At 37.3% G+C, this 24,328-nt stretch overlaps 2 protein-coding genes across 2 annotated transcripts in view; both read left to right on the forward strand.

The window, feature by feature from the left end:
* LOC115432728 (zinc finger protein 420-like) overlaps positions 1–24,328 on the forward strand; it is a 597,943-nt gene that overhangs the window by 367,693 nt on the left and 205,922 nt on the right. The gene's annotated exons all lie outside the window — the stretch shown is intronic.
* LOC115436243 (arf-GAP with GTPase, ANK repeat and PH domain-containing protein 1-like) overlaps positions 1–24,328 on the forward strand; it is a 114,845-nt gene that overhangs the window by 80,020 nt on the left and 10,497 nt on the right. Inside the window, exons 13-15 of the mRNA XM_030159043.1 lie at positions 3,502–3,666; positions 6,689–6,850; positions 21,547–21,701. Of these exons, the coding sequence (XP_030014903.1) occupies positions 3,502–3,666; positions 6,689–6,850; positions 21,547–21,701 (482 nt within the window). The remainder of the gene's footprint in view (positions 1–3,501; positions 3,667–6,688; positions 6,851–21,546; positions 21,702–24,328) is intronic.

A 24,328-nucleotide genomic window follows, 5' to 3' on the forward strand; every position in this document is an offset into this window, starting at 1 on the left:
AGTAGTATTGGTATCAGTAGTAGTGTCAGTATAAGTATTAGTACCAGTAGTATTAATAGTAGCAGTATCAGTATTTGTAGTCGTATCAGTATTATTAGTATTAGTATCAGTATTAGCAGTAGTATCAGTATTAGTAGTATTAGTATCAGTAATAGTATCAGTATTAGTAGTATTAGTATCAGTAGTATCAGTATCAGCAGTAGCAGTAGTATCAGTATTAGTATCAGTATTATCAGTATCAGCAGTAGTAGTAGTATCAGTATTAGTAGTAGTAGTATCAGTATTAGAAGTATTAGTATCAGTATTAGTACCAGTAGTATCAGTAGTAGTAGTATCAGTATTAGAAGTATTAGTATCAGTAGTATCAGTATTAGTATTAGTAGTAGTAGTATCAGTATTAGAAGTATTAGTATCAGTATTAGTATCAGTAGTATCAGTATTAGTATCAGTAGTAGTAGTATCAGTATTAGATGTATTAGTATCAGTAGTATCAGTATCAGTATTAGTAGTAGTAGTATCCATAGTATCAGTAGTAGTAGTAGTATCGGTAGTATCAGTAGTAGTAGTATCAGTATTAGTAGTAGTAGTATCAGTAGTAGTAGTATCAGTAGTATCAGTATCAGTATTAGTAGTAGTAGTATCAGTAGTATCAGTATTAGTATCAGTAGTATTAGTATCAGTAGTAGTGGTATCAGTAGTATCAGTAGTAGTGGTATCAGTAGTATTAGTATCAGTAGTATCAGTATCAGTAGTAGTAGTATCAGTAGTATTAGTATCAGTAGTATCAGTATTAGTAGTAGTAGTATCAGTAGTATTAGTATCAGTAGTATCAGTATCAGTAGTATTAGTATCAGTAGTATCAGTATTAGTAGTAGTAGTATCAGTAGTATTAGTATCAGTAGTATCAGTATTAGTAGTAGTAGTATCAGTAGTATTAGTATCAGTAGTATCAGTATTAGTAGTAGTAGTATCAGTAGTATTAGTATCAGTAATATCAGTATCAGTAGTATTAGTATCAGTAGTATCAGTATCAGTAGTAGTAGTATCAGTAGTATTAGTATCAGTAGTATCAGTATTAGTAGTATTAGTATCAGTAGTATTAGTATCAGTAGTATCAGTATCAGTAGTAGTAGTATCAGTAGTATTAGTATCAGTAGTATCAGTATCAGTAGTAGTAGTATCAGTAGTATCAGTATCAGTAGTATCAGTAGTATCAGTAGTAGTAGTATCAGTAGTAGTAGTATCAGTAGTATCAGTATCAGTAGTATCAGTATTAGTAGTAGTAGTATCAGTAGTATCAGTATCAGTAGTAGTAGTATCAGTAGTATCAGTATCAGTAGTATCAGTAGTATCAGTAGTATCAGTATCAGTAGTAGTAGTATCAGTAGTAGTAGTATCAGTAGTATCAGTATCAGTAGTATTAGTATCAGTAGTATCAGTATTAGTAGTAGTAGTATCAGTAGTATTAGTATCAGTAGTATTAGTATCAGTAGTATCAGTATCAGTAGTAGTAGTATCAGTAGTATTAGTATCAGTAGTATCAGTATCAGTAGTAGTAGTATCAGTAGTAGTAGTATCAGTAGTATTAGTATCAGTAGTATCAGTATTAGTAGTAGTAGTATCAGTAGTATTAGTATCAGTAGTATCAGTATCAGTACTGGTCCTGCTAGACTCATCTGTGTTGTGCTCTGTGGTGTTTTTCCACTGGACCATCCACTAGAAATAACAACGTAACGTGTTAATTCCTTCTTGAACAAACCATCCGATGGCCTGTTTTCCTTCTTCTGCCTCCAACACAAACAGGTTTTGTCGTGTGTAAATGATTCCAGATGAATATTTAAAGCAGAGTTTGGGTTTTTACGAAGCGGCGTCGGAGCAGAAAACAGGCCCCGAGGCCTCGAACGCTTCACGTCACCTGAAGGAAGATGTCGTAAAACAAAAGGTGGAGGATCAGGAGGCTCCAGCTAATAGCATGAATATTCAGCGAGCCGTACTGCATGTACTAATTAATGTCATGAATATTAATGTAATCAGAGTCCTGGCTCCGCTCAGCCAGCGCCGAGAAATGAGCTGTAATGAGAGAATGAGGCGGCGGCGGCGAGGGGAGGGCCCTGCCTCTCCACAAGTCAAGGGTTTGATTTACACCACCTTTATACTGGCTCCAGTCCACACTGCAAAAAATATCACACATTTTTAGCATTTAGAGCCCAGAGGTTTTACCAACAGAAGACTCTTCTTAAAGTGGAGCTCATGGTAATGTTTATGAGGTAAAAATAAACCTATGTATTCACCAAAACCAGTCTAGACACTTCTGAAACCTCCATCTAGATCTACCAAAATCCAGAAAACCCTTCAATCTTCAATCAATAGCCACTAAATCTCGCCTGAATAATCCACAATACTACTGAATCCTCAACCTAGGTTCACCAAAACTGGTCTCAGAATCCAGAAAACCCTTAAATCTTCAATCAGGAGCCACTAAAACCAGCCTGAAGATCCAGAAAACTCCTGATTCCTGAACCTAGATCCACCAAAACAAGTCTCCAAATCCAGAATACTCCTGAATCTTCAACCTGGAATCATTAAAACCAGCATGAAAAATCCCAAGTGCTAATAAATCTTTAATTTAGATGATCCAGAATCAGTCTCCATATTTTGAACACTACTAAATCCTCGACCTAGATTCTCCAAAACCGGTCTAGAAATTAGAACATGGCTGAATCCTACATCTAGATCTACTAAAACAAGTCTGAAGATCCAGAATTGTTGCAAAAATCTAAATTAGAATCTCCCCAAATAAGTCCATACATCCCTAAAACCCCTGAATTTTTAAATCTAGATCCACTGAAACCAGGCTGATACTCCACAGTACTCATGAAATCAGGATCTAGATCCACCACAACCATTAATATACGAAATATCTAAACAAATCTGTGTTGAGTTCATCAAACCAACTGCTTTTGAGCAACGTCGTATTTCTGTCAGATTCTATATCTCTTTTTTAGGAATGATGGTAAAAAATTTATATAATTAATCAGTATGTTGCAGTTACTATGATAATAATAATAATAATAATAATAATAATAATAATAATAATAATAATAATAATAGTATGATTTATTGGTGTTGTAGTAATAACTCTAATGTTATTGTTGGTGTAATATATATATATGAATGATGTAACATAAATATGATCATGTAAGAGTATAGCTGGAGTAATATATGGTATGTATTTGTATTTATATATGTATATGTCTATAGTTATATTAGGAAATGTTTGTATAGATGTTGTTCTAAGTCTGTAACAAAAAGTAAACAAACACATGTATTAAGATGAAAACAAAAGATCAACAAAAACAACAACAAAAAAATTGAATATGAAACAAACCAAACCATCTCTTTGGGGTTGGAACTGATAAAGTCTGGGAGCCGCAGATGTTTTAGGATTACTCTCCGATTAGACCTCCCAAAGCCTGACCTTTGACCCGGTGTCGCCCTCAGGTTCGGTCAGCAGCAGCTCGTCAGCGTCTCAGATGGCGAGCGGCGTCAGCCTCGTGTCCTTCAACAGTCGTGGTCTGGAGGGGATGCACCAGCGCTCGTACTCCGTCTCCAGCGCCGACCAGTGGACCGACGCCACCGTCATCGCCAACTCCGGAGTCAGCACAGGTAAAAGACCGCAATGCACCCACAACATACGAAAAACAACCCGTAGACGTACAAACAACTGCATGAAACAGGAAGGTGTCATCTGCATACAATCATACTCTAATTATTGAACCACTTCTGCCAACATTATCACTGTTTGTATTGGATTTCTACAGAAACATTCAAGGTTTTCATGGTTATAGCCAAAGCTTTTTCAGCTTCCACTAGCTGCTGACATGACAAGACATAGTTGTAGGCTGTAAATCACTTTATAACAGTCACATTGGCTCAGTTCCACATCGGTGTTTTGAAAATCTGTGTTGAACGGCATTAAAAGCAACACATTTTCATTGATAGTATACATTTCTTTTCACTGTGTCAAGCTAAACTCTACTTGTATTTGAATGAGGTTTCGATACATTTATGTTAGTATTTTGGCTCAGTTGTAAACATCAGCTCCTCTCGTGCAGCTGCATCACAGGGACCATGACAGGGTGAGCAGGCCCCACAGCGGAACTCCACACAGGGGCCCTCTGATCCACCTGTCAGTCCTTTAAGTCAATATGGACTCGTGTTCCTGCTGTTACTGTCCAGTAATCTACTCATGGTCGGGCTGAAGTCGTCTGTCAGACTGACAGCTGTCAGAGTCCTGTGTTGCCGTGACGATCAGCCTGAGTGACAGCTGTGTCGTCAGTGTTCAGGCTGGCGGCGGCACTCCTCCAGTAACGTTTAGAGCTGTGAAATGCTTTGTGTGGACTCCCAGGGGCCATGAACAGCTCATATGAGTCAGTTACAGTTTGACTTGAGCACTTGATGCCAGAAGACTTTTGTATGTTTGTCCGATTTTTCTCTAAATCAGAGATTGAGCCAATAGTAGAGTTCTGAGCAAAGAATAAATGGGTTTTAAGACAATGATGAAGGTCAGCAGTAGTTATCAAACATAATCTGGACTTTTTTGCATCGTTTTCATCTTGTTGCATCTTTTAAAACTATAAATAACGATCTGTATCCTTCAACCTCCACTCTGGACCTAAAACCAGCCTGACAGATTAACGATTTGACATTAATGATGCTAATTATCGATATGTGATTAAGCTGAGCTTGTTGCGATCGTATCCTCCGTCTCCAGTGGAGGGAAAAGCCCGTCGGAGATGAGGATGCTGAAGGAGGCCGTCTGGAGGCTGAGGTCTGGGCGGGGGTTGACGTGGATGGAGCGCGTCTTGCAGATGGGGGGGCCGTTAATCCACGGCGGTTAATTGCGCGCTCGGGGATGGCATCTTGTCAGCAGAGATAAGTTGTCACATTTTCCACTTGAGCTGAGACTAAACGATTGTAAAATAAGTTATGGCCGTCCTTGGGGCGTCTGCGGTTTGGGGACGGTGGAAAACTTGTGTATATATACAGTGTGTGTGTGTTTGTGTCTCAGCTCAGACACACACTGAGCCCATGTCAGCGCCGCCATCGCCGCCGCCGCCGCCTGATATTGATGGAAGCTGAATGTTATTTTATTCTGCCGCTAGTCACAGCTGTCAGCGGCAGCATAGAGAGCGAGGCTGAGAGAGAGAGAGACTCACGGGCTGCTGCTGATAGGCTCGCTCGCCCCAGGTCCAGACCTCGTCCTCAGACCTGATCAGGTCAGATCAGAGTCGAGACAATCGATGGACGTCCAACTGTTCCTTTATTTTGATGCACACGTCGACATTAACAGAGCTGTACAACGTCCTATTGTAAAAGGGTATGTCTAAGTGTTTGGACTTGAACAGATCCACGCTACAGGTGGATCCTGGGTAATTCACTGTGGGAATAATATCCAACTCCTTATATGGACATCCTGGGGGGGTGTTTATAGGTCACATCTTTAGGTTTTGTAAAATGCAAGATATGATAGTTTTAAAAACCCTCTAAGGCCTGTTTTTACCACAGTTTCACCATGTTTTAGTTGTTTTTCGCTGCAGAAAAGTGCTTCACATCTCATCTTTCTGTTCCATTGACGTCCCATGTGATTGACAGCTGGAGTTGGAGCCAATCACAGATCTATACACACATATCTTCACCTCTTATTGTGTTATTCAGATCAGTCCTTTGTCCATCAACTTGTGCAACATCATGGGTCGAATCCCTTGTCTGTCAACTTTTACCAACCAATCGGCACCCTGGAATCACTAAAGCCCGCCTTATTCCAGTTTAATGTGTAGAGACAGGACAGAAATAGACCTGTCCAACATGAGACGTCCCCTTCTGTGGGACAGACAACAACTGTTTTACAGCATCAAGAAAAAAACTAAACAACAGACAGGATGGAAATATTATGGGCTCAGTAAATATTTGGTTTCCTTTGTCATTTACACATCTAATGATTTTTGATCATTGGTGAAAATAGAATGACAGACTGTTTATGCTCATGACATTTTCTACACTTATCCATTATTTTATTCATATTTTCCACTACTTTTGAGAAGCTGAGACTTGGTAAAACTATATTAGAAATGAAGAAACATGAAGAAAACAATCAAGAAAAAACAGTCAAATAAAATATTCAATACAATGAGCAGATTAATCAAAAAATGGACAAAATTATCCTGAAAATAAACAAAAAAAGACAATTAGACATGTTATTTCCATGTACCCATTATTTTATTCATATAGTCCACTGCTTTTGTGCACCTCAGACTTTTTTAAACCTATTTCAACGCCAAAACACTTCATCCACGAGTGAAGGTGTGTTTTCACAACAGATTTGAACATTTTCAATAATCGGACTTTCAGCATTTGGGCTGAATTCTCTCTTTGAACAGTGGACGAGGACAGAAATAGGCTTCGGTTCCATAAAGCTGAGACTGAACTGAACATTTACATATAAAACACTTGGATTTGTGTTTTTTTAAGAACTTTAAAAAGCTAAATTGAAGCCCGTCTGTATAAATCGATAAACTAGCCTTGGAGGACTGAGGGTTCAGAAGTCGTAGAACAAACCTCCACATGTGCGATCATCTAACACTGAATCAGGTTTGTCAGGTTGTCATGGTTCCCGGTCCTTGTCCAGATACAGGTCTTGGTGACTCCGTCTGCTCCAGTCCCAGTATCTCCAGCACCACCAGTCCAAAGATGGAGCCCCCGCCGTCGCCCCACGCCAACCGCAAAAAGCACCGGCGGAAGAAGAGCACCAGCAACTTCAAAGCCGACGGCCTCTCTGGTACTGCAGAAGGTAACGCCATCCCCCCTCCCCCTCGCCTCAGTTTCCCCACCCGGGTCCGCCCAAGTCCAGCAAGACCCCCGTCTGCAAACACCAGGACCTCCATGTAGAAACACCAGAACTTCCATCTAGAACCACCAAAACCTCAATATAGAAAGACCAGGACCTCAATATAGGTAGACCAGAACCCCCATGTAGAAACACTAGAACCTCAGTCTAGGAAGACCAGAACCTTAATATAGGAAGACCAGATCCTCAATCTAGAACCACCTGAAGCTCAGTATACAAAGACCAGAACCTCCATCTAGAACCACCCTAAGCTCAATATAGAAAGACCAGAACCTCAGTTTAGAAAGACCAGGACCTCAATATAGAAACACGAGAACCTCAATATAGAAAGACCAGAACCTCAGTTTAGAAAGACCAGGACCTCAATATAGAAACACTAGAACCTCAATATAGAAAGACCAGAACCCAAAATAAATGGACCAGAACCTCAACCTAGAACTACCAGAACCTAAATATAGAAACATTAGAACCTCCATGTAGACACTGCAGAACTAGAACCTCTATCTAGAACCACCAAAGACAGTTTGAAAATCCTGAATTCTCAGGAACATGAATCTAGATCCACCAGAACCTCGTTCACTAAAACCTAAATCTAGACCCAAAAAACCAGTGTCAAATCCAAGAGTTAGATGAGAGTAAAGTGTTGTTGATTCAGGACCAGGGTTGGGAAACGCAGCCATGTTTGGTCATGTGATGGTCATGTTTGGTCATGTGATTGTGTCCAGAGCTCATCTTTGAGCGAAGGATTTCTTGTTCATCCCCTCATTCTGTCAGCCCTTCATCTCGTCATCCTGTCAGGTTTCTTCTTCCTCTTCTTCTCCTCTTTCTTCTTCTCCTTCTCCTCCATCATCCTCTTCTCCTTCTCCTCCCTCATCTTCTTCTTCTCCTCCTTTTTCTTCTCCTTCGTCGTCTTCTTCTTCTCCTCTTTCTTCTCCTCCTTCTTCTCTGTTTGTGGATCTGTTTGTAATATAACCTTTATCCTTTTGGTCTGGTCTCTATCTGTTTCGATTTCAGACATAAAACCAAATCCTTGGACTACCTGAGTTTCTGCTGTGGTTTTAGTTTCTGTTTACACTTACAGTTTTATTCTTCTTCTGAGGAACCGCCTCCTGATTGGCCAGATTTTGTTCGACCCTCATGACTCTGCTTTATTACTTTGAGATGTCAATTATTATTATTATTATTATTATTATTTCAATGGGAATACTTTTCACGGGTCTGTTCTTTACATTTTTCTCTACCAAACAACTGGACTTTTAACTCCTCAGAGTCTTCGTCAGCTTTAGACTTAACGTAATTATTGAAAAAAAAAACGCTGTGAACCAAACGTTTCCTCCAAAACTTGACTCGTCGGGTGCTTCCTCGTTAGATTTAGAGTTAGATTTGTCTGTGGTCTGAACTCTGAGCCAACATTTAGAGTGGAACACAGTGAACAGATGTGCGAGCGGCGGCAGATGTGTAATGTTGGCCTTTCCATCACAGAGGCGTCAGTCACAGTGACGGATCGCCACGGTTTCCTTCTGGATCCATGTCGTCCTTAAACCATTTTTATATTCAATGATCCAATCAGAAACTCGACAGTAATCCACAGCTTCGTGTGTCATTACCGCTCAGCTTTTATATTTATTTATTCATTTTTGCAACATTAATGAAGACGCTCCGATGCCGACATTATTAGAAACTGTTATTACACACGCATTCACATCTGTAATAGACTTTATGGACAAAAGTATGTGGACATGTTGGATTCAGGTGTTTGTTTTCTAACAGGTCTGGGATACAAAACAGTAATGACTAATAATAATGACAGCATAACTCTTTAAGTGGGAGGGGAGGTGGGAGGAGACGGGAGGAGGAGTAGCTGGGGGTGGGGGGTGTATAGGAGGTAGAAGCTCCAGAACACTTCTGTCTGTGGAGGGGGGGTATGTTTTTTATGCTTTTATGTTTTTATGTGATAGGTAGAAAACACATTTTGTCTTTAAATTCTACTTTTTTTAGTGTAATTTATTCTATCTATCTATCTGTCTATCTATCTATCATTTTATATTGCGATAAATATCACTGCATTGGTTAGTTTGGTTTATAGTATTATTTTTGCTTCCAAAATGCCCCAGAGATGGTTAATACTTAATTTCTCTCAACATTTTTTTATCCATGACTATGATTTCAACTGTTCTACCTGTAAATTTTATTAAATATATTAACTTTTTTATCTCAAATCATCATGAACAGGACATGATGTGTCCCAATATTTATGTCTGTATAGTTTATGAACATCAATATTTTGTTAAAGTTTAATGGGAGATTTTTTTTCCTCAGTCAGATGTGACGAAAGTAGGTTAGAATTTTTTTTTTTTCAGTCAGAGCAAGAAAAATATTTTAGAATTAGACACTCTAGACCAGGGATTTCAAACTCATTTTGGCCACATTAAGCCAAACTTGATCTGAAGTGGGGCGAATTAGTAAAATAATAATAATATAATAATATATAAATCATGCCAACTCCAAACTTTCCTTTATGTTTTAGAGCGAAAAAGGAAAATTATGCGATGAAAATGTTTGCATCTACCAACTATCCTTTTAAACAATGTGAATAACATGAACAAACTGAAATTTCTTAAGAAACTAAGAGCAATTTTTAACGATATTCTGTCTCAGTTTATCATTTTCACATGTAAATTATAATTTACAGATCACAGTGGATCTACAAATACACAAAATATTTAATAACAGACAGAATGTTGATAAAATTACACTTCAGACATTTCAAAATGTTCATATTTGTTCAAGTTATTTGTATTTTTGTGAAATGATACTTGGTTTTAGTGTAAATACAATAAAATGACATGAGAAAAGTTTGGAGTTGTGAATATTAATAGGTTTTTCTGATAGTATTTTACTGATCCAACCCACATCTTTTACACACGTACATTATAATGTATAAATCACAGTGGATCTACAGAACAGATACACAAAACATTTAGTAAGAGGTGGAATATTGTTAAAATTGCACTTACTTCTATAAGACGTTTCAGGTTGTTCAGATTTGTTCAGGTTATTCAGATTTTTTTTGCAAAATTCTACTTTTAGTGTAAATACATGAAAATGTTTATGTTTACAAAGATAACTAGAAGCACTCAGAGAGCGCAGACCTCCGCCAAGGCTGATCAGTGCCCCCCCCCCCCCCCCCGTGGGCCCCCCACCCCCCCCCGTGGGCCCCCCCACCCCCGATCACCACCAAAATTTAATCATTTCTTCCTTATCCCATTTCCAACAAACCCTGAAAATTTCATCCAAATCTGTCCATAACTTTTTGAGTTATGTTGCACACTAACGGACAGGCAAACAAACAAACAAACAAACAAACAAACAGACAGACAGACAGACAAACAAACAAACCCTGGCAAAAGGCGGAGGTAAAAATTGGGAGCTGTGAGTATTTATTGGTTATTGTGATAGTATGTTAGTGATCCGACCCACTGCAGATTAAACTGGTCTGTATGTGGAACCTGAACTAAAGTGATGAATGTGTTCAGTGTCATTTTTGCATTTCACTCGTTCATCCCAGGGGTCAGACTGGACCCTTTGGTGGGCCGGATTTGGCGTTTCTGCTCTAGACTGTAAATTGATGAGAAACTGATATTTTACCAAACAGTCAGCAAAAACACATTGAATACTACTTTGGCAATCAAATAAATGAACTGAACCACATAATAGACAGATTAAGCTTCCAATTATATTGACCTTTTCATTTATTTTGCCTTTTTTTTGTGAAATTAAACTATTATAACCATCATATTCAATTATAAAGTGAAATGATAGTTTTTTTAACACATTTTATGAACTTTATTTAATATTTTTAATGTTAAATTAATTTCATGTTGCTTGAAAACACCTATAAAAAAACCTCATTTGGACCCAAACGGTGCTGATGACGTAGTGTTTTATTTGACAGTTGACTGTTTTTACACATCCTTGGTTCTGTTTTTCAGTCCTCTCTTTGTTTTCTTCTTCTTTTTTTCTCCTCCTCTATTTCTCAGCCTGAGAGGCTTAAGTGAAATATTATAAATAATCCACCGTAGTGAAATCTTTTATCAGTTGTGTCACTTTCATTATTCAATAAGCGATTAGTAACAGTCTTCCCAATTTAGCCATTAAGTACTGAGCGTGCTCAGTGGGCCTGTCACGCACGGCGGCTCCGTGAAGTATCTGCACGTCAGAGGATCAGGGTAATTCATGAGAGGGCACCGCCCCCTGAAGGGAGGACTGCCCCCACCCCCTGGGGGAGGGGCCCCCAGGTAGGACCGCCCCTACGCACAGAGGTGACACAGACACACAACGACAGTGTTTGAGCAAAGATCTTAAGCTATAAATGTGTTAAATGTGTTAAATATGTTAAATATGGTTAAGTGTGTTAAATGTGTTAAATATGGTTAAATGTGTTAAATGTGTTTAAATGTGTTAAATATGGTTAAATGTGTTAAATGTGTTTAAATGTGTTAAATGTGTTAAATATGGTTAAATATGTTAAATGTGTTAAATGTGTTAAATGTGTTTAAATGTGTTAAATGTGTTAAATATGGTTAAATGTGTTAAATGTGTTTAAATGTGTTAAATGTGTTAAATATGGTTAAATATGTTAAATGTGTTAAATGTGTTAAATGTGTTTAAATGTGTTAAATGTGTTAAATATGGTTAAATGTGTTAAATATGGTTAAATGTGTTAAATGTGTTAAATGTGTTAAATATGGTTAAATGTGTTGACTTTGTGATCAGTGCGAGTCCATTGTCGACTGTAGTGAATGTTGTCGTGTTGTGTTTGTTGTGCGTCTGTTGTGTGTGTGTTGTGTTTGTTGTCTGTTTGTTTTGTGTCTGTGTGTGTGTTGTGTTGTGTTTTGTTTTGTGCGTCTGTGTGTGTGTTATGTTTTTTTGTGTGTCTTGGTGTGTGTCTTGTGTGTTGTGTTTGTTGTCCGTCTATGTGTGTGTTGTGTTTGTTGTGCATCTGTGTGTGTGTGTTGTGTCTGTGTGTATTGTGTCTATTGTGCCTCTGTTGTGTTTGTTTTGCATCTGTTATGTGTGTGTTGTGTGTTGTGTTTGTTGTGTGTGTGTTGTGTGTCTGTTATGTGTGTGTTGTGTGTGTCTTGTGTTTGTTGTGTGTCTTGTGTTTTCTGTGTGTGTGTTGTGTGTCTTATGTGTGTGTTGTGGGTGTTGGGTGTCTGTTATGTGTGTGTTGTGTTTGTTGTGTGTGTGTTGTGTGTCTGTTATGTGTGTGTCTTGTGTTTGTTGTGTGTCTTGTGTTTTCTGTGTGTGTGTTGTGTCTTATGTGTGTGTTGTGTGTCTGTTATGTGTGGGTTGTGTTTGTTGTGTGTCTGTTGTGTGTGTGTTTGGAGGCGTTTGATGTGTTGCTTGTGGGTCCACCTGTGTCAGGTGGGTTTGACCTCGTTGACCCCGCCCTTTGATTGGCTCACATCTGCCAGATGACCTCACACAGGTTCCTCAGGGGTCATCAAACAGCCCCGCCCACTCTGCTTTGATTTGTCGACCAGCGAATGAGTCCTCTTCTTCATCTTCTCCTTCTTCTTCTTCATCTTCTCCTTCTTCTTCTTCTTCTTCTTCTTCTTCTTCTTCTCCTTCTTCTTCTTCATCTTCTCCTTCTTCTTCTCCCTCTCCTTCTCCTTCTTCTTCTTCTTCTTCTTCTTCTTCTCCTTCTCCTTCTTCTTCTTCTTCTTCTTCTTCTCCTTCTTCTCCTCTTCCTTCTATTTCTGGTGGATTCCTTTAAAGTCGGGGGTTAATCGGGGTCGTTCGGTCTGAAACAATGACCTCCGTTGTGGAGTCGAGTCCAGGTGGTCTGAGGATGAGTCTGGTTTCTATGGCAACGCACACCGAACCCTCCCTGTCCAATCAGGTCTTGGTTTCTAGTTTCCGTTAAATTTTTGTCATATTAGTTTTTTAGGTTTGAGCTCCTGTTTTACCTTCTCTTCTTCAGATCTTGTCTTAACCCTCTGCTGTCAGCCCAGACGCCCTTCAGAAACACCAGCTGTGCGGAACAGGCACAGTCCTTTTTTCCACACACTTTGATTTACACTCTTGTAATTTTTACAAAAAATTAATTTCATCAGTTTGAGCTGTAAATTCAAATACCAAATACTCAATAACTGTCATATTTTTAACCATTTAAATGCCATGTTTGTAATGTAAACAAGTCATATTTTTTGACGCGAAAACCCCTAAAAGTTTTTTTTTTTTTTTTTTTAAATATACTAGATAAAAATTTGATTACTTATTTTATCTTATTTTTGCAGCCTCACACATCCACACCTACATAAACACACCCTCTCAGACCGTTGGAGAGCAGGTAACAGTACACTGCCATCTAGTGGCCAGAAAAAACATGCAATTTCTCCCTCTTCCAAATATGGCAAATGTGACGTTACAGGGTAAAAAAAAAAAAGTTTATATGAAAATTTAGAGCCACACCTGTGAAATAAAGCCCAGATATCCGTAAAAGCATGATTTATGCATTAATGGCATATGGATCAAAAACAGTGGTTATAATGGAAGTAAATGTGCATTTTTTACTCACTTCAGAGACAGATACTAGTTTTGTAATTTTTTGTTTACAGTGTGAAAAATGTCGTTGCTGGCCAGAATTTTTAAAAATCGTGCAACAGCTTTTGAATTCTAATCTTAATGCAAACTGTTGAAAATAATATAAACTTTTGTAACATGAAGTGCAAAGTGTGCATAAATGCCTCACCCCGATTCCGGAGGGTTAACGCATCGGGTTTTTGTTGAATTTTTACTTTACACCAACTTTAAACTGAACTGAATCCTCTTAAAGATCGAATCATCATTAATGTTCATTTGTAGGAGGTTGTGAGATTGTTGCCAAGGGGCGGGGCTAAAGTACACGTTGCGATCGACCGTTGGATGTGAGGTCGGAACAGGTTAAACCGCAGCGAATCGGAAACAGAGAAAACTCGGGGTCCGTATTTCTTTTTTTGTCAGACTTGGGAACAGTCGTCCATAATATTTTCCAGGTTATTAATGTTGTAAAAGGCGTCGAATAATATGAGGAGTAATGACCTGTGTCGCAAACCAATACTGTGTGCGGTGACATTTAAGGCTTTTAATTTGTGTTTCCCGAGGCCCCCTTTAGTCGTCGCCGTGGCACCCAGCGTGCTGCCTGTCAGACGCCGCGTGGGGCCGAGTCGACGCCCCTCCGCCGCCAACCCCTCCCCCTCGCCGCCGTGTAAATGCAGTACATTGGCTTTGTTGTGTTGCTAAAGGTTGCCGGTGTCAGAGTTCACAAATTGCCTCGACGCCGCCGTGAATGTCGCCACAGTAGCCGAGAGCGGCGGCGGTAATTACCCATAATCCACCCGCCGAGTGTGTGTCCGTGTGTTTGTGCATACGTTTAGGTGTGCACACTCAAACACCAGAGGATTATGGGTGTTTTATACGGATTCAGCCGACGGTTGGAAAACATTCATGCATTTCTGTTTATTGACTTTATTCACAGGGTCGAGCCTTAAAAGTGACATTTGTAGTTCGGTCTGTGGTTAATTATCCAAATATTTGGGTAAAATCATCACTTTTTAGTTAAATCTGAAGAGTTTTGGGGTAAAATCTTCATCTATTGGCAGGATGTTCCGTGTAAATCATCAGTTTTTTGCTCATTTTTACCTTTGGCCTTTAATATCTGCTGACTTTTTAGCTCAGTTTTGCAGGTTTTTTGGTTTGTTTTTAACTTCTATTATGAAAGTCTTTGTTTTTTTGCTTGGTTTTAAGCTTCTCTGTGAAATAACATTCATTTATTTGCAGGATGTTTGGTGTAAATCTTCAGTTGTCTGCTCGTGTAAATTCCATTTGGTTCATTTTTAGCCTCTATCTTTAAAATATTAATTTTTTTAGCTCATTATCAAGCTTTTCCCTATTTAATTAACAGAATATTTGTCTGAAATCATCCGTTTTTAGCTTATTTTTACCTTTGCACTTAATATCTGTTGACTTTTAAGCTCATTTTTGCAGGGTTTTTTTTTTTTTTTTTTTTTTTTACTTCTATGATTAATCTTTATTTTTAGCTCAGTTTTTAGCTTCTCTCAGTGTAATAAAAAAATATTTCTCTAAATTTTCATTTTTTTGACGACTCTTTAATAGTTTTTGGGTAAAATCTTCATTTATTTGCAGGATGTTTAGGATGAATCTTAAGTTTTTAGCTAATTTGTTGCTGCTGTTCAGTTTTTCTTTGCAAAATTGATGTTTTAGTTTGATTTTGAGCTTGTCTCCGTGTAATTATCAATATTTGGATAAAATCTTCACTTTTTAGTTGGTTTTCGTACTCGGTCTCTAAAATCTTGACTATAGTCTTCATTTACTTGCAGGTGTTTTGGTGTAAATCTTCGGTTGTTGGCTCATTTGTCACTTCCCTTTAGTTTTTTTTAGCCTCTAACTTTATTTTTTTAGCTTATTATTAAGCTTCTCTCTATGTAATTGTCACTATCTGTCTGAAATTGTCAGTGTTTAGCTCATTTTTTGGTTTGTTTTCACCTTCTATTGTTAAAATCTTCAAATAATATAGAAAAATATTTGGGTAAAATCTTCATTCATTTGCAGGATTTTTGTTAAAAATCTTCAGTTTTTAGTTTGTTTTTCAGATTTTTTTTTTTTTTTTTTTAATCTTCATTTTTAACTGTAATTAGATTCTTTCTGCATTTTCAGCTTCTGTCTGAAAAACGAACTGAACTTTTTACCTGGAATTCTGCATCTTACTGTACATCTTTTTTTTTTTTTTTTTTTTTAATTTCTGTCTTAAGAATCTACATATTTTAGCTTCGTTTTGCATAATTTGCAAAGTATTTTGGCCTGAATCTTCTTTGTTTTTTGTTCCTTTTGTCTTCTGTCTGTAAAATATAGTGAATACTGGTCTTGAATCTTTTTTTTTTTTTAATCTGGAATTCAGCATCTTTTAGCGACATTGTCATGTTTTTTTTAGCTTATTAACCTTTCCTTTGGTAAATCTGGCTGGATTTGTGGTTAATTCTGTAACTTGTTTGAAGCTTCTTTCTGTAAAATCTCCATGATTTTTGATGTAATTCTTCATATTTTGCTCGTTTTCCAGTTTCCATCTGTAAATATTTCACATTTAGCACCTTCGATGGTCAAAACCTGCCTACAAACACATGTTTTCGTTGCGTTTTTGTGTTTTTTTCCAGGTAAAAGTTCATTAAACCATGATTTGACGCTGGTTCTGTTCCATCGTCTCGGTCTCGGTGTTTTTTGATTCGTTTTAGTCATTATGCGCTGGCTCGGCAGCGTTTAAATGGCCCTTTCTGGATTGTTGGTTTCCATAATTGTCAAGCAGCCGAACCTCTCCGCCTTCCCCCGAAAACAGAGAATCATGGGAATTTAATTATGCTGGGGTTGTTGCTCTTGACCCTCCGGGCTTTAACCTCGAAGCAGCACAGGTTTCATTCATGGTTTATCAATAGAAGGAATTAGTAGAAGCTGCTTTAATGTCACGTTTTCTGCAGGACAGACGGAAATGTTGTGTATTTAGTGGCATTAAAGAAAGAAAGAACCACCCGAGATTTCAATTAGGTTTATAAAAAATAAGTAAAATAACATAAAAACTGTTGGAAAATGGATCAGACCAGTCTGTTCTTCAGGTTTATAGATGATTTTACACAGACTCCATCACCATTAAATCTGTAGGAAAATAATTACTTGGTTTCCAAAAATAATGTCTTAGTTTCTGAAATTAATGACGTATTTTCTGAAATTACAACTTATTTTCTGGAAATAACAATTAGTTTACTCAAAATACAACTTGGTCTCTGTAAAATAACTTTGTTTCTGAAAATAATGACTTAGTTTCCTAAAATTAAGACTTGTTTTCAGAAAATATCCACTAGTTTACCCAAAATACAATTTAGTGTTTGTAAAACAACAACTTTTTTCTCAAAATAAAGTCTTAGTGTCTGAAAATAGTGACTTTGTTTTTGAAAATCCAACTTATTCTCTGAAATTAAAGGCTAAGTTTCTAAAAATAATAGCTAGTTTTCCTGAAATACAACTTGGTGTCTCTCAAACAACTCAGTTTCTCAAAACACGACTTACTTTCTGAAAACAACTTGTTCTCTGAAAATAAAGTCTTAGTTTCTGAAAATTATGACTTAGTTTCCAAAAAATAAAGACTTATTCTCCAAAAATAGAGCTTTGTTTCTGTAACAGCAACTTATTTTCTGAAAATATAACTTATTATCTGTAAATAAAGGCAAAGTTTCTGAAAATAACGACTTAGTTTCTGAAAATGATTAGTTTTCTCACAATACAACTTGGTTTTTGTAAAACAGCTCAGTTTCTCAAACAACTAAACAACTCAGTTTCTCAAAACATGCCCTAAATAACAACTTAGTTTCTGAAAATACAACTTATTCTCTAAAAACAGGGGCTAAGTTTCTGAAAATGACAACTTTGTGTCTGAAACTACGACTTAGTTTTCTCAACATACAAGTTGGTTTCTATAAAACAACTGAGTTTTGTAAAACACGTCCTACTTTCTGAAAATAATGACTTAGTTTCTAAAATAACTAGTTTTCTCAAAATACAATTTATTTACTGAAAATAATGGCTAAGTCTCTGGGAAATAACGACTTAGTTTCTGAAATAACGACTTAGTTTCTGAAATAACGACTTAGTTTCTGAAATAACGACTTAGTTTCTGAAATATGGACTTAGTTTCTTCGTGTGTTCTTTCTCTCTTCACTTGGTTTCTTTCGGAACTGTGAAGTGGTCGACGGCTTTAACTCTGCATTGGGAGTAAAACTGTGCTTTAACCTTGAGTCGTTAGGCAGCCCTTGTAAACAGTGGTTTTAATGAACATTAACTCGTCAGACCGAGCCCGTCGTTGGCCTGAAGCGTGGAACAGATGAAAACGACGGGCCGTTATCCTGGGAAAGGGAAACTTGAGTGGGTGAAGGTGTTTGGGTGCGTGGACGTCGGAGTGGAGGCGGGGGCTTGGGCCTCGGGGCTCTTCCTTCCATCCTCGCCTTGCGTCCTTCCTCTCCTCGGACGAGGCCATTGATTATCCCGTCGAAGCCGGAGGGAACTTCAGCTCGGCTGCTCTCAGACGATCCCAATTAGCCAAATGACTGGAGTTGAGGAAGAGTAAATGGTCGTTGGCCGGCGGTTCGGCCGTGACCGCTCTGCGACTGATTAAACCTCTCATCATTTCACTGCTTCACGTCAAACCCACGACTGCTGCAGAAACACTCACACAAAAGTACCACCAACCATCAGCACAAGTACAAGTACACAATATGGACAAAAGTTTGTGGACACGTCGGATTCAGGTGTTTCTTTTCTGACAGGGGTCTGGGATCCAAAACCATAATGACTAATGCTAGAATATAGTTTATGTTATGGGATAAATATCACTGCATTGGTCAGTTTGGTTTAAATTGTTATCTTTGCTCCCAAAAAAACACCTCAGAGATGGTTTGGACTTTATTTCTCTCAACATTTTTTTATCCATGACTATGATTTTAAATGTTCTTCCTCTAAATTTGTAAAATATTTTTCCTGCTCTGACTGTAAAGAATAATTTTCTACTACAACTAACCATCTACTTTCATCACATCTCCCATTAAACTTTCAGGAAATATTGATGTTTATAAACTATATGGGCATAAATATTGGGACACATCATGTCTACAGCTGTAAAATGTCCTGTTCATGATAATTAGAGACAAAAACATCAATATTTCTTTAAGGTTTAATGAGAGATGTGAAGAAAGTAGATGTTTAGTTGTGGTAGAAACTTATTATTTACAGTCAAAACACGAAAAATATTCTTGAAATTTAGAGGTAGAGCCTTTAAAATCATAGATATGGACAAAAAAAAATGCTGAGAGAAATTAATTCCTGAAATTTCTGAAAATATTCACTTAAGTTTTCAGAATACGACTTAGTTTCTGAAAATAACTATTATGGAACAATATCACATGGAAAAATTCTCCTTAAATATGTCTAAAGTACCTTTGTAAACCCAATGTTACCAATCTATAAGATAAATCAATAATTGCACATATATTTTGATGCCTAATGCAATAAAGAACCAAAAACTTCAAATTATATGAACAAATTAAATCAGTTTTTATCAAAATACTTATACAATCAGGTACAAATATGTAGAGGAAGCTATGATTTTCAAAAATACACACTCAGATTGATCCAATAAACCATTTTGACCAAACATTTACTTTCCTTCCGGTCAAACAAACCCACGGCCTTTTGCTGGCGTTTCCGTTCCTCATTCAGCGTCTCTGGGTTTGTCGAGGCTCTGAGCGGCAGAACCTGTGGAATCCTGGGAGGCGTTGTCCGTCGCCGCTGGAGGCCGTCCAGTGATTGAAGTGATTATCCTCGCTCTCAGCTCCTCGCTCAAGCTAATTGTAAACAGGAGCTGGTTTTGTCTGATGTCGTCCGGTGATGACACCGGCTCGTAGCCAATGCCCCCGCTTCACCTCCACTTCCATTGCTCGGCCGACGCTAACCGCTTCCAAATGTTCACAACATCCAGACATTTTAACAGACTTCAGCCACGGTTCAATATCTGCATACTGAAATCCTGCAGTTCAGCTTCATACTTATTTTATTCACTATATTTGTCTTTAGTTCTTCTCTATGAAAAGAGTTTGACAGAAAAAGTGAAGTTTGGAAGATCTGCAGGTAAAGTTAACCCAGAAAGACCCAGTACCACTTTTGTGAATGAGTTTTTCTCTATTTTTAACTTTTCTGAAGTGATTTATCACCATTTATTGTAATATTATGCGTAGTATTTTGCTTCTTAAGTGAAAATCAGGTATTTTTCCATGTTAAGTTCACTGATCATGTAGATGTCCATAAAAGCTCAAATTAAAGTTGAGGGTTATTGTATTGAAAACAGAGAAAAATGGAAGAAAAGGTCTGTTTTTTTTAGTCCAATCTCTCATTAACTGAACATAAACCCAGTGTGTCCATCCACTGTCACTGATCCAACTCCATGGGTTTTACTGGTGAATCAATGTTGTAGAAGATGACGGTGTTTCCACAGTAACTACGGAGCCTCTGAACGTCCAAAAGGGTCAAATCTGATGACCATGAAAAGATGAAGAACTGGATTTTACACCAATTATTCACATGTATTGATAGGATTAGTGGGTCAACATGTATTAAACTTTTTACATCAGTAGGTTTTGGTCACCAGTGGGTGTTTGGGTCTTTATGGGTTAAACCAAAAAACGAAAGATGTGAGAAGAATGCAAAATGAAACATTTAAAGACAAATCTCTGACACTAATGGATGATTAAAAGAGCTTGTTTGTTTTGACTTCTGCTTGGTTTTCTATGACACCTTATCCGAATCTCACATGTACTCCTACTGTCAGTTTTTTGCGAGTGCCGGCTCTTTAATGGCCCCATTTCACCTGGTTCAGCCTCATCCATTCGTCCACACTGCTCCTAATTGACTCCTGATTGTCCCATTAACCTCTGGGGGGGGGGGTCTCTGTAATAGATCCATATGTCCCCCCTCCAGCAGCCCCTGATTGTAATGACTGACCTCTCCCACTGACACAGAGGAGAGGGCAGGACAGGCCCCCAGGGGCCACGTAAGACCCTCTAATCTTGGTGACATCCTGGCTTCAGGGGGGCGGGGTCACCCAGGTCTCTGGCGGTCGGTCCAGGAGAACAGGTGTTTGTTTGGACCAAATATCAGGCTGATTTCTACCACCTCAGAGGTTTTTGTTTTGTTTTGTTTTGTTTTTTTCATATTTCATTTAACAGCTATGTACACAGTTCATATGATAAAAGTGGTTCATCCTAAACTGTGGACTTTGAAAATCATGACACTTCATGTTTGTTGTTTATCTGTTTTTTAACCAAAATTAAAACTAGCAGTGGGAAAAAAGCTTTGTTAAATAAAAATGACAAGTTTTCAAAATTTACGATAAACAACGAAACAAACTAAACTGAAACAGAATGTCAGCTTTGCTTAAGAGAAATTTAGTAAATAATTCTAAATCTCAGCTTGTATAAATGTAGGCTTTAATTAAAAAAATACTCACGTTAACATTGACTGTGACACATGGGACATACTAGACAGTCATTAATTATAAAATACGCTTTTGTCCAGCAAATACGGGCTGTGATATATATGTGTATATATATATATATATGTGTGTGTGTATATATATATATATATATATATATATGTATTTTATTTTATTTTTTTTATATATATATATTCACAACACACTATTATGTACATGACATAGTATAATTATCATTTGAATTGCAGTAATTTTACAGTAAATGGAAGTGGATCTAGAGCAGAACCTTGTGGGACACCAGTTTGTTTGTTTTTTTAACTGCAGCACTTTTTCCATGATAAAACAGTACTTCCTAATGAATATGCACACAGTTTGATAGAATATTTTGAATTTTTCCGACTGTAACTCTTATCCAAAGCTGGATGTTAAAGTCTGAAAGTGGAATCTGGAGCTCAGACCAAATGGCTAAGGTGGAGTTTTACAACTTTGATTTGTGAGAATGTCCTCAGATGTCGTTCACCGACTGAACTTTTGTGTTTGTGTCCAACAGAACAAGAGGAGAACTTTGAGTTTACCATCGTGTCGCTGACGGGGCAGACGTGGCATTTTGAAGCCACTTCGTACGAGGAACGCGACGCCTGGGTTCAGGTCATCGAGAGTCAGATCCTGGCCAGTCTTCAGTCCTGCGAAAGCAGCAAGAACAAGGTAAAAGCTGAAGAAATCCATTTTGACTGTTAGTGCATATGGAGCAAGTTATTGGAACAAAGTTTATGATTGTAATTCTAATTTGCTCAAATAAATCATCAGAACTCAATGAGAATAATGTCCAGTACTACCCTCTAGAGTCATTCAGGACAAAAACATCCACTTCCAAAAAAATGGATACAAAAACTTTACAGATTGATATTTTTTTCTGCTTTTTTTGATCAAATTTTTTGATCAACTTCAGCTCTGATAAAAAAAAAAAGTCAAATATTGAATAGTTATCAGGATTAAATGCCAGTTTGGTTACGTGATACTAATATTTTTTTTTATGAAAAAACACAAAGAATGACTTATTTTCCATATAATGAATGTTTTGTTGACTGGATTAGTCTTGGATTTGTCAAAGATTTTCCAAAATGCAGAGTTTAATGCATTTTTAGTTTTTGTGTATCGTTCATGTGCACGAACTTGGCCTATAATTAATCTCTGGGAAAGTATTATTTGACCCTCCTCAACTCTTAAAATTCTTACATTTTGACCTAATTTAGTCTGAATGTTCCGTCATATTTCCTAAAACAGTTTCACGTCTGAATTAACCTCATCTTTACTTTGGATCGTCTCATATCGTTTCTGTCTCATACACTCAGTCACACGTACTCAATATTAGATAGTTTTTATCAGAACGGAAGTTGTTTAAGAGATTTATACAGAAAAAAGCAGAAAAAGTCTTAATCTGTAAAGTTTTTATTGCAGTTTTTTTGGAAGATAAAAACAGGAAGTTTGGTTCTACTGTCACTACGTACGAACTCTGAAATAAATCGAATAATGGACTGAAGTGTCTAAACTAGGGTGGGTGGTTAGTTAGTTAGTTAGTCAGTTAGTTTGTTAGTTAGTCAGTTAGTTAGTTTAAGTTTAGTATAGTCTTATTTCAAGCACATAAAATCATTAGATAACAAAGAACAATACACAGGACAACAAAATTTTCAGCACTCGAAAAGGAGTGGGAAGGAATATAACTTATAGACTCCACCCCCTTTTTACAAACTAATTAAATTGATTCCGCTTCCTTTGCTTTTTGAACACATTTTTGTTTTTTACATTTTTACAACACAAAACATCCATTCGAACCATTCACATACAGTTTTTAGTCACCTCACACAATCAGATTTGCATAATCAAGCTTTTTTGATATAAGATAGAATATTTATATGGACTTTAATTATTTACTACAAATACAATTATTGATAAAAGTGAAAATATCTCCTAATCATGATAGTCTGTGTTACTTAATTACAAATTTGTAGTACACAATAATACCTTATTTCATCGTATTTCTGAAGTGCATGTAAACGCATCAGATCTGATTATTACAGTTACCTGATACCTAACAGTTACTGGATTTCCCTGGTCAGTGGTGGACTTAAATCCAGATCTCTGGCTGGTTTGGACTCTTTCATCTCGTCCGACTCGCCGTCAGGTTTAGGTTGGGTTTGTTTTCCTGTTATTAAACTCATAAACACATTGAACAGATGTGAGTCTGAGCGACGTTGCCGCCGTTTCAGGCTGAACTCACTGATGTCACAGAAGGAAGGAATAACACGGCAAACAAATGGAATAGTGGAGGGGGGGGGGGTGGGGGGGGTTAGGTGCAATAAAAGACTGAGGAGCCTGAGGCGTAAACACAACAGGACTGGACGGAGAGTGACGGCCCGGCTGAATGTGCAGCTGGAAAATGGCAACTCCACGCCTGTAATTACTATTTGTAATTATGTGAAAGTGTGAAGTGTATGTGAGGAACCGAAAAGATCCGAGTGTACGAGGGAAACGAGAAGATCCAAAGTAGAGATGAGGTTCATTCACACACGGAAGTGTTTCAGAAAATATGATGGAATATGAAGAACAAATTAAGTAAAATAAAAAATAGGGTAATATTCAGAGAACTTGATGAAAATGAAATATTACATTTCCAGAGATTAGAAAAAAAAAACTTTTCTAATGGAAAATTCTGAGAATAAATCTTTAATGTTCTGACACTACATGGTTAAAAACTTTGATTTTCTATTAAATTTATGTAAAAACACTGACGTGCATTTAAAAAACTAAGACTGTTGAGTCATAAATATATGTGAGAAAAAACCTCCACGACAAAGCCTTAAATTTATGTGAATAAAACTGGAATTTATAAGAAAAAAAATGTCACATTTCAGTTTTCCATGATTTAATTGTTTTTTTTTTTAACACTTTTAGTTACAAATAATCCAATCAACCTGTATACATGAATGAAGACATCAGTGTGTTAATCTGATTTATTATAATCCGATTACTGCTGTTATCTGATAAAACAGATCAGATTATTCTGTTTACATGATCACTAATAATCTGATAATTCCACGAATCAGAGTATTAGTGTGGATATAAACACATGTACGTGTCATCAGCGTACATCTGTAGACCTACATCTGAAATTTTCAATAATGCAAATATATAAGTGATGGGGGCCTAAGACAGTGCCCTGAGGGATCCCATTTTCAAGTTAATGAAACACAGACGTATGATCTGATAACTCCACAAACCAGATATGATCAGAGTTTTAGTTGGGATGTAAACGGACTCGATGATTTCAACAA

The sequence above is a fragment of the Sphaeramia orbicularis genome, chromosome 2 (assembly GCF_902148855.1).
Source record: "Sphaeramia orbicularis chromosome 2, fSphaOr1.1, whole genome shotgun sequence".
In the NCBI taxonomy this organism is placed as follows: domain Eukaryota; kingdom Metazoa; phylum Chordata; class Actinopteri; order Kurtiformes; family Apogonidae; genus Sphaeramia; species Sphaeramia orbicularis.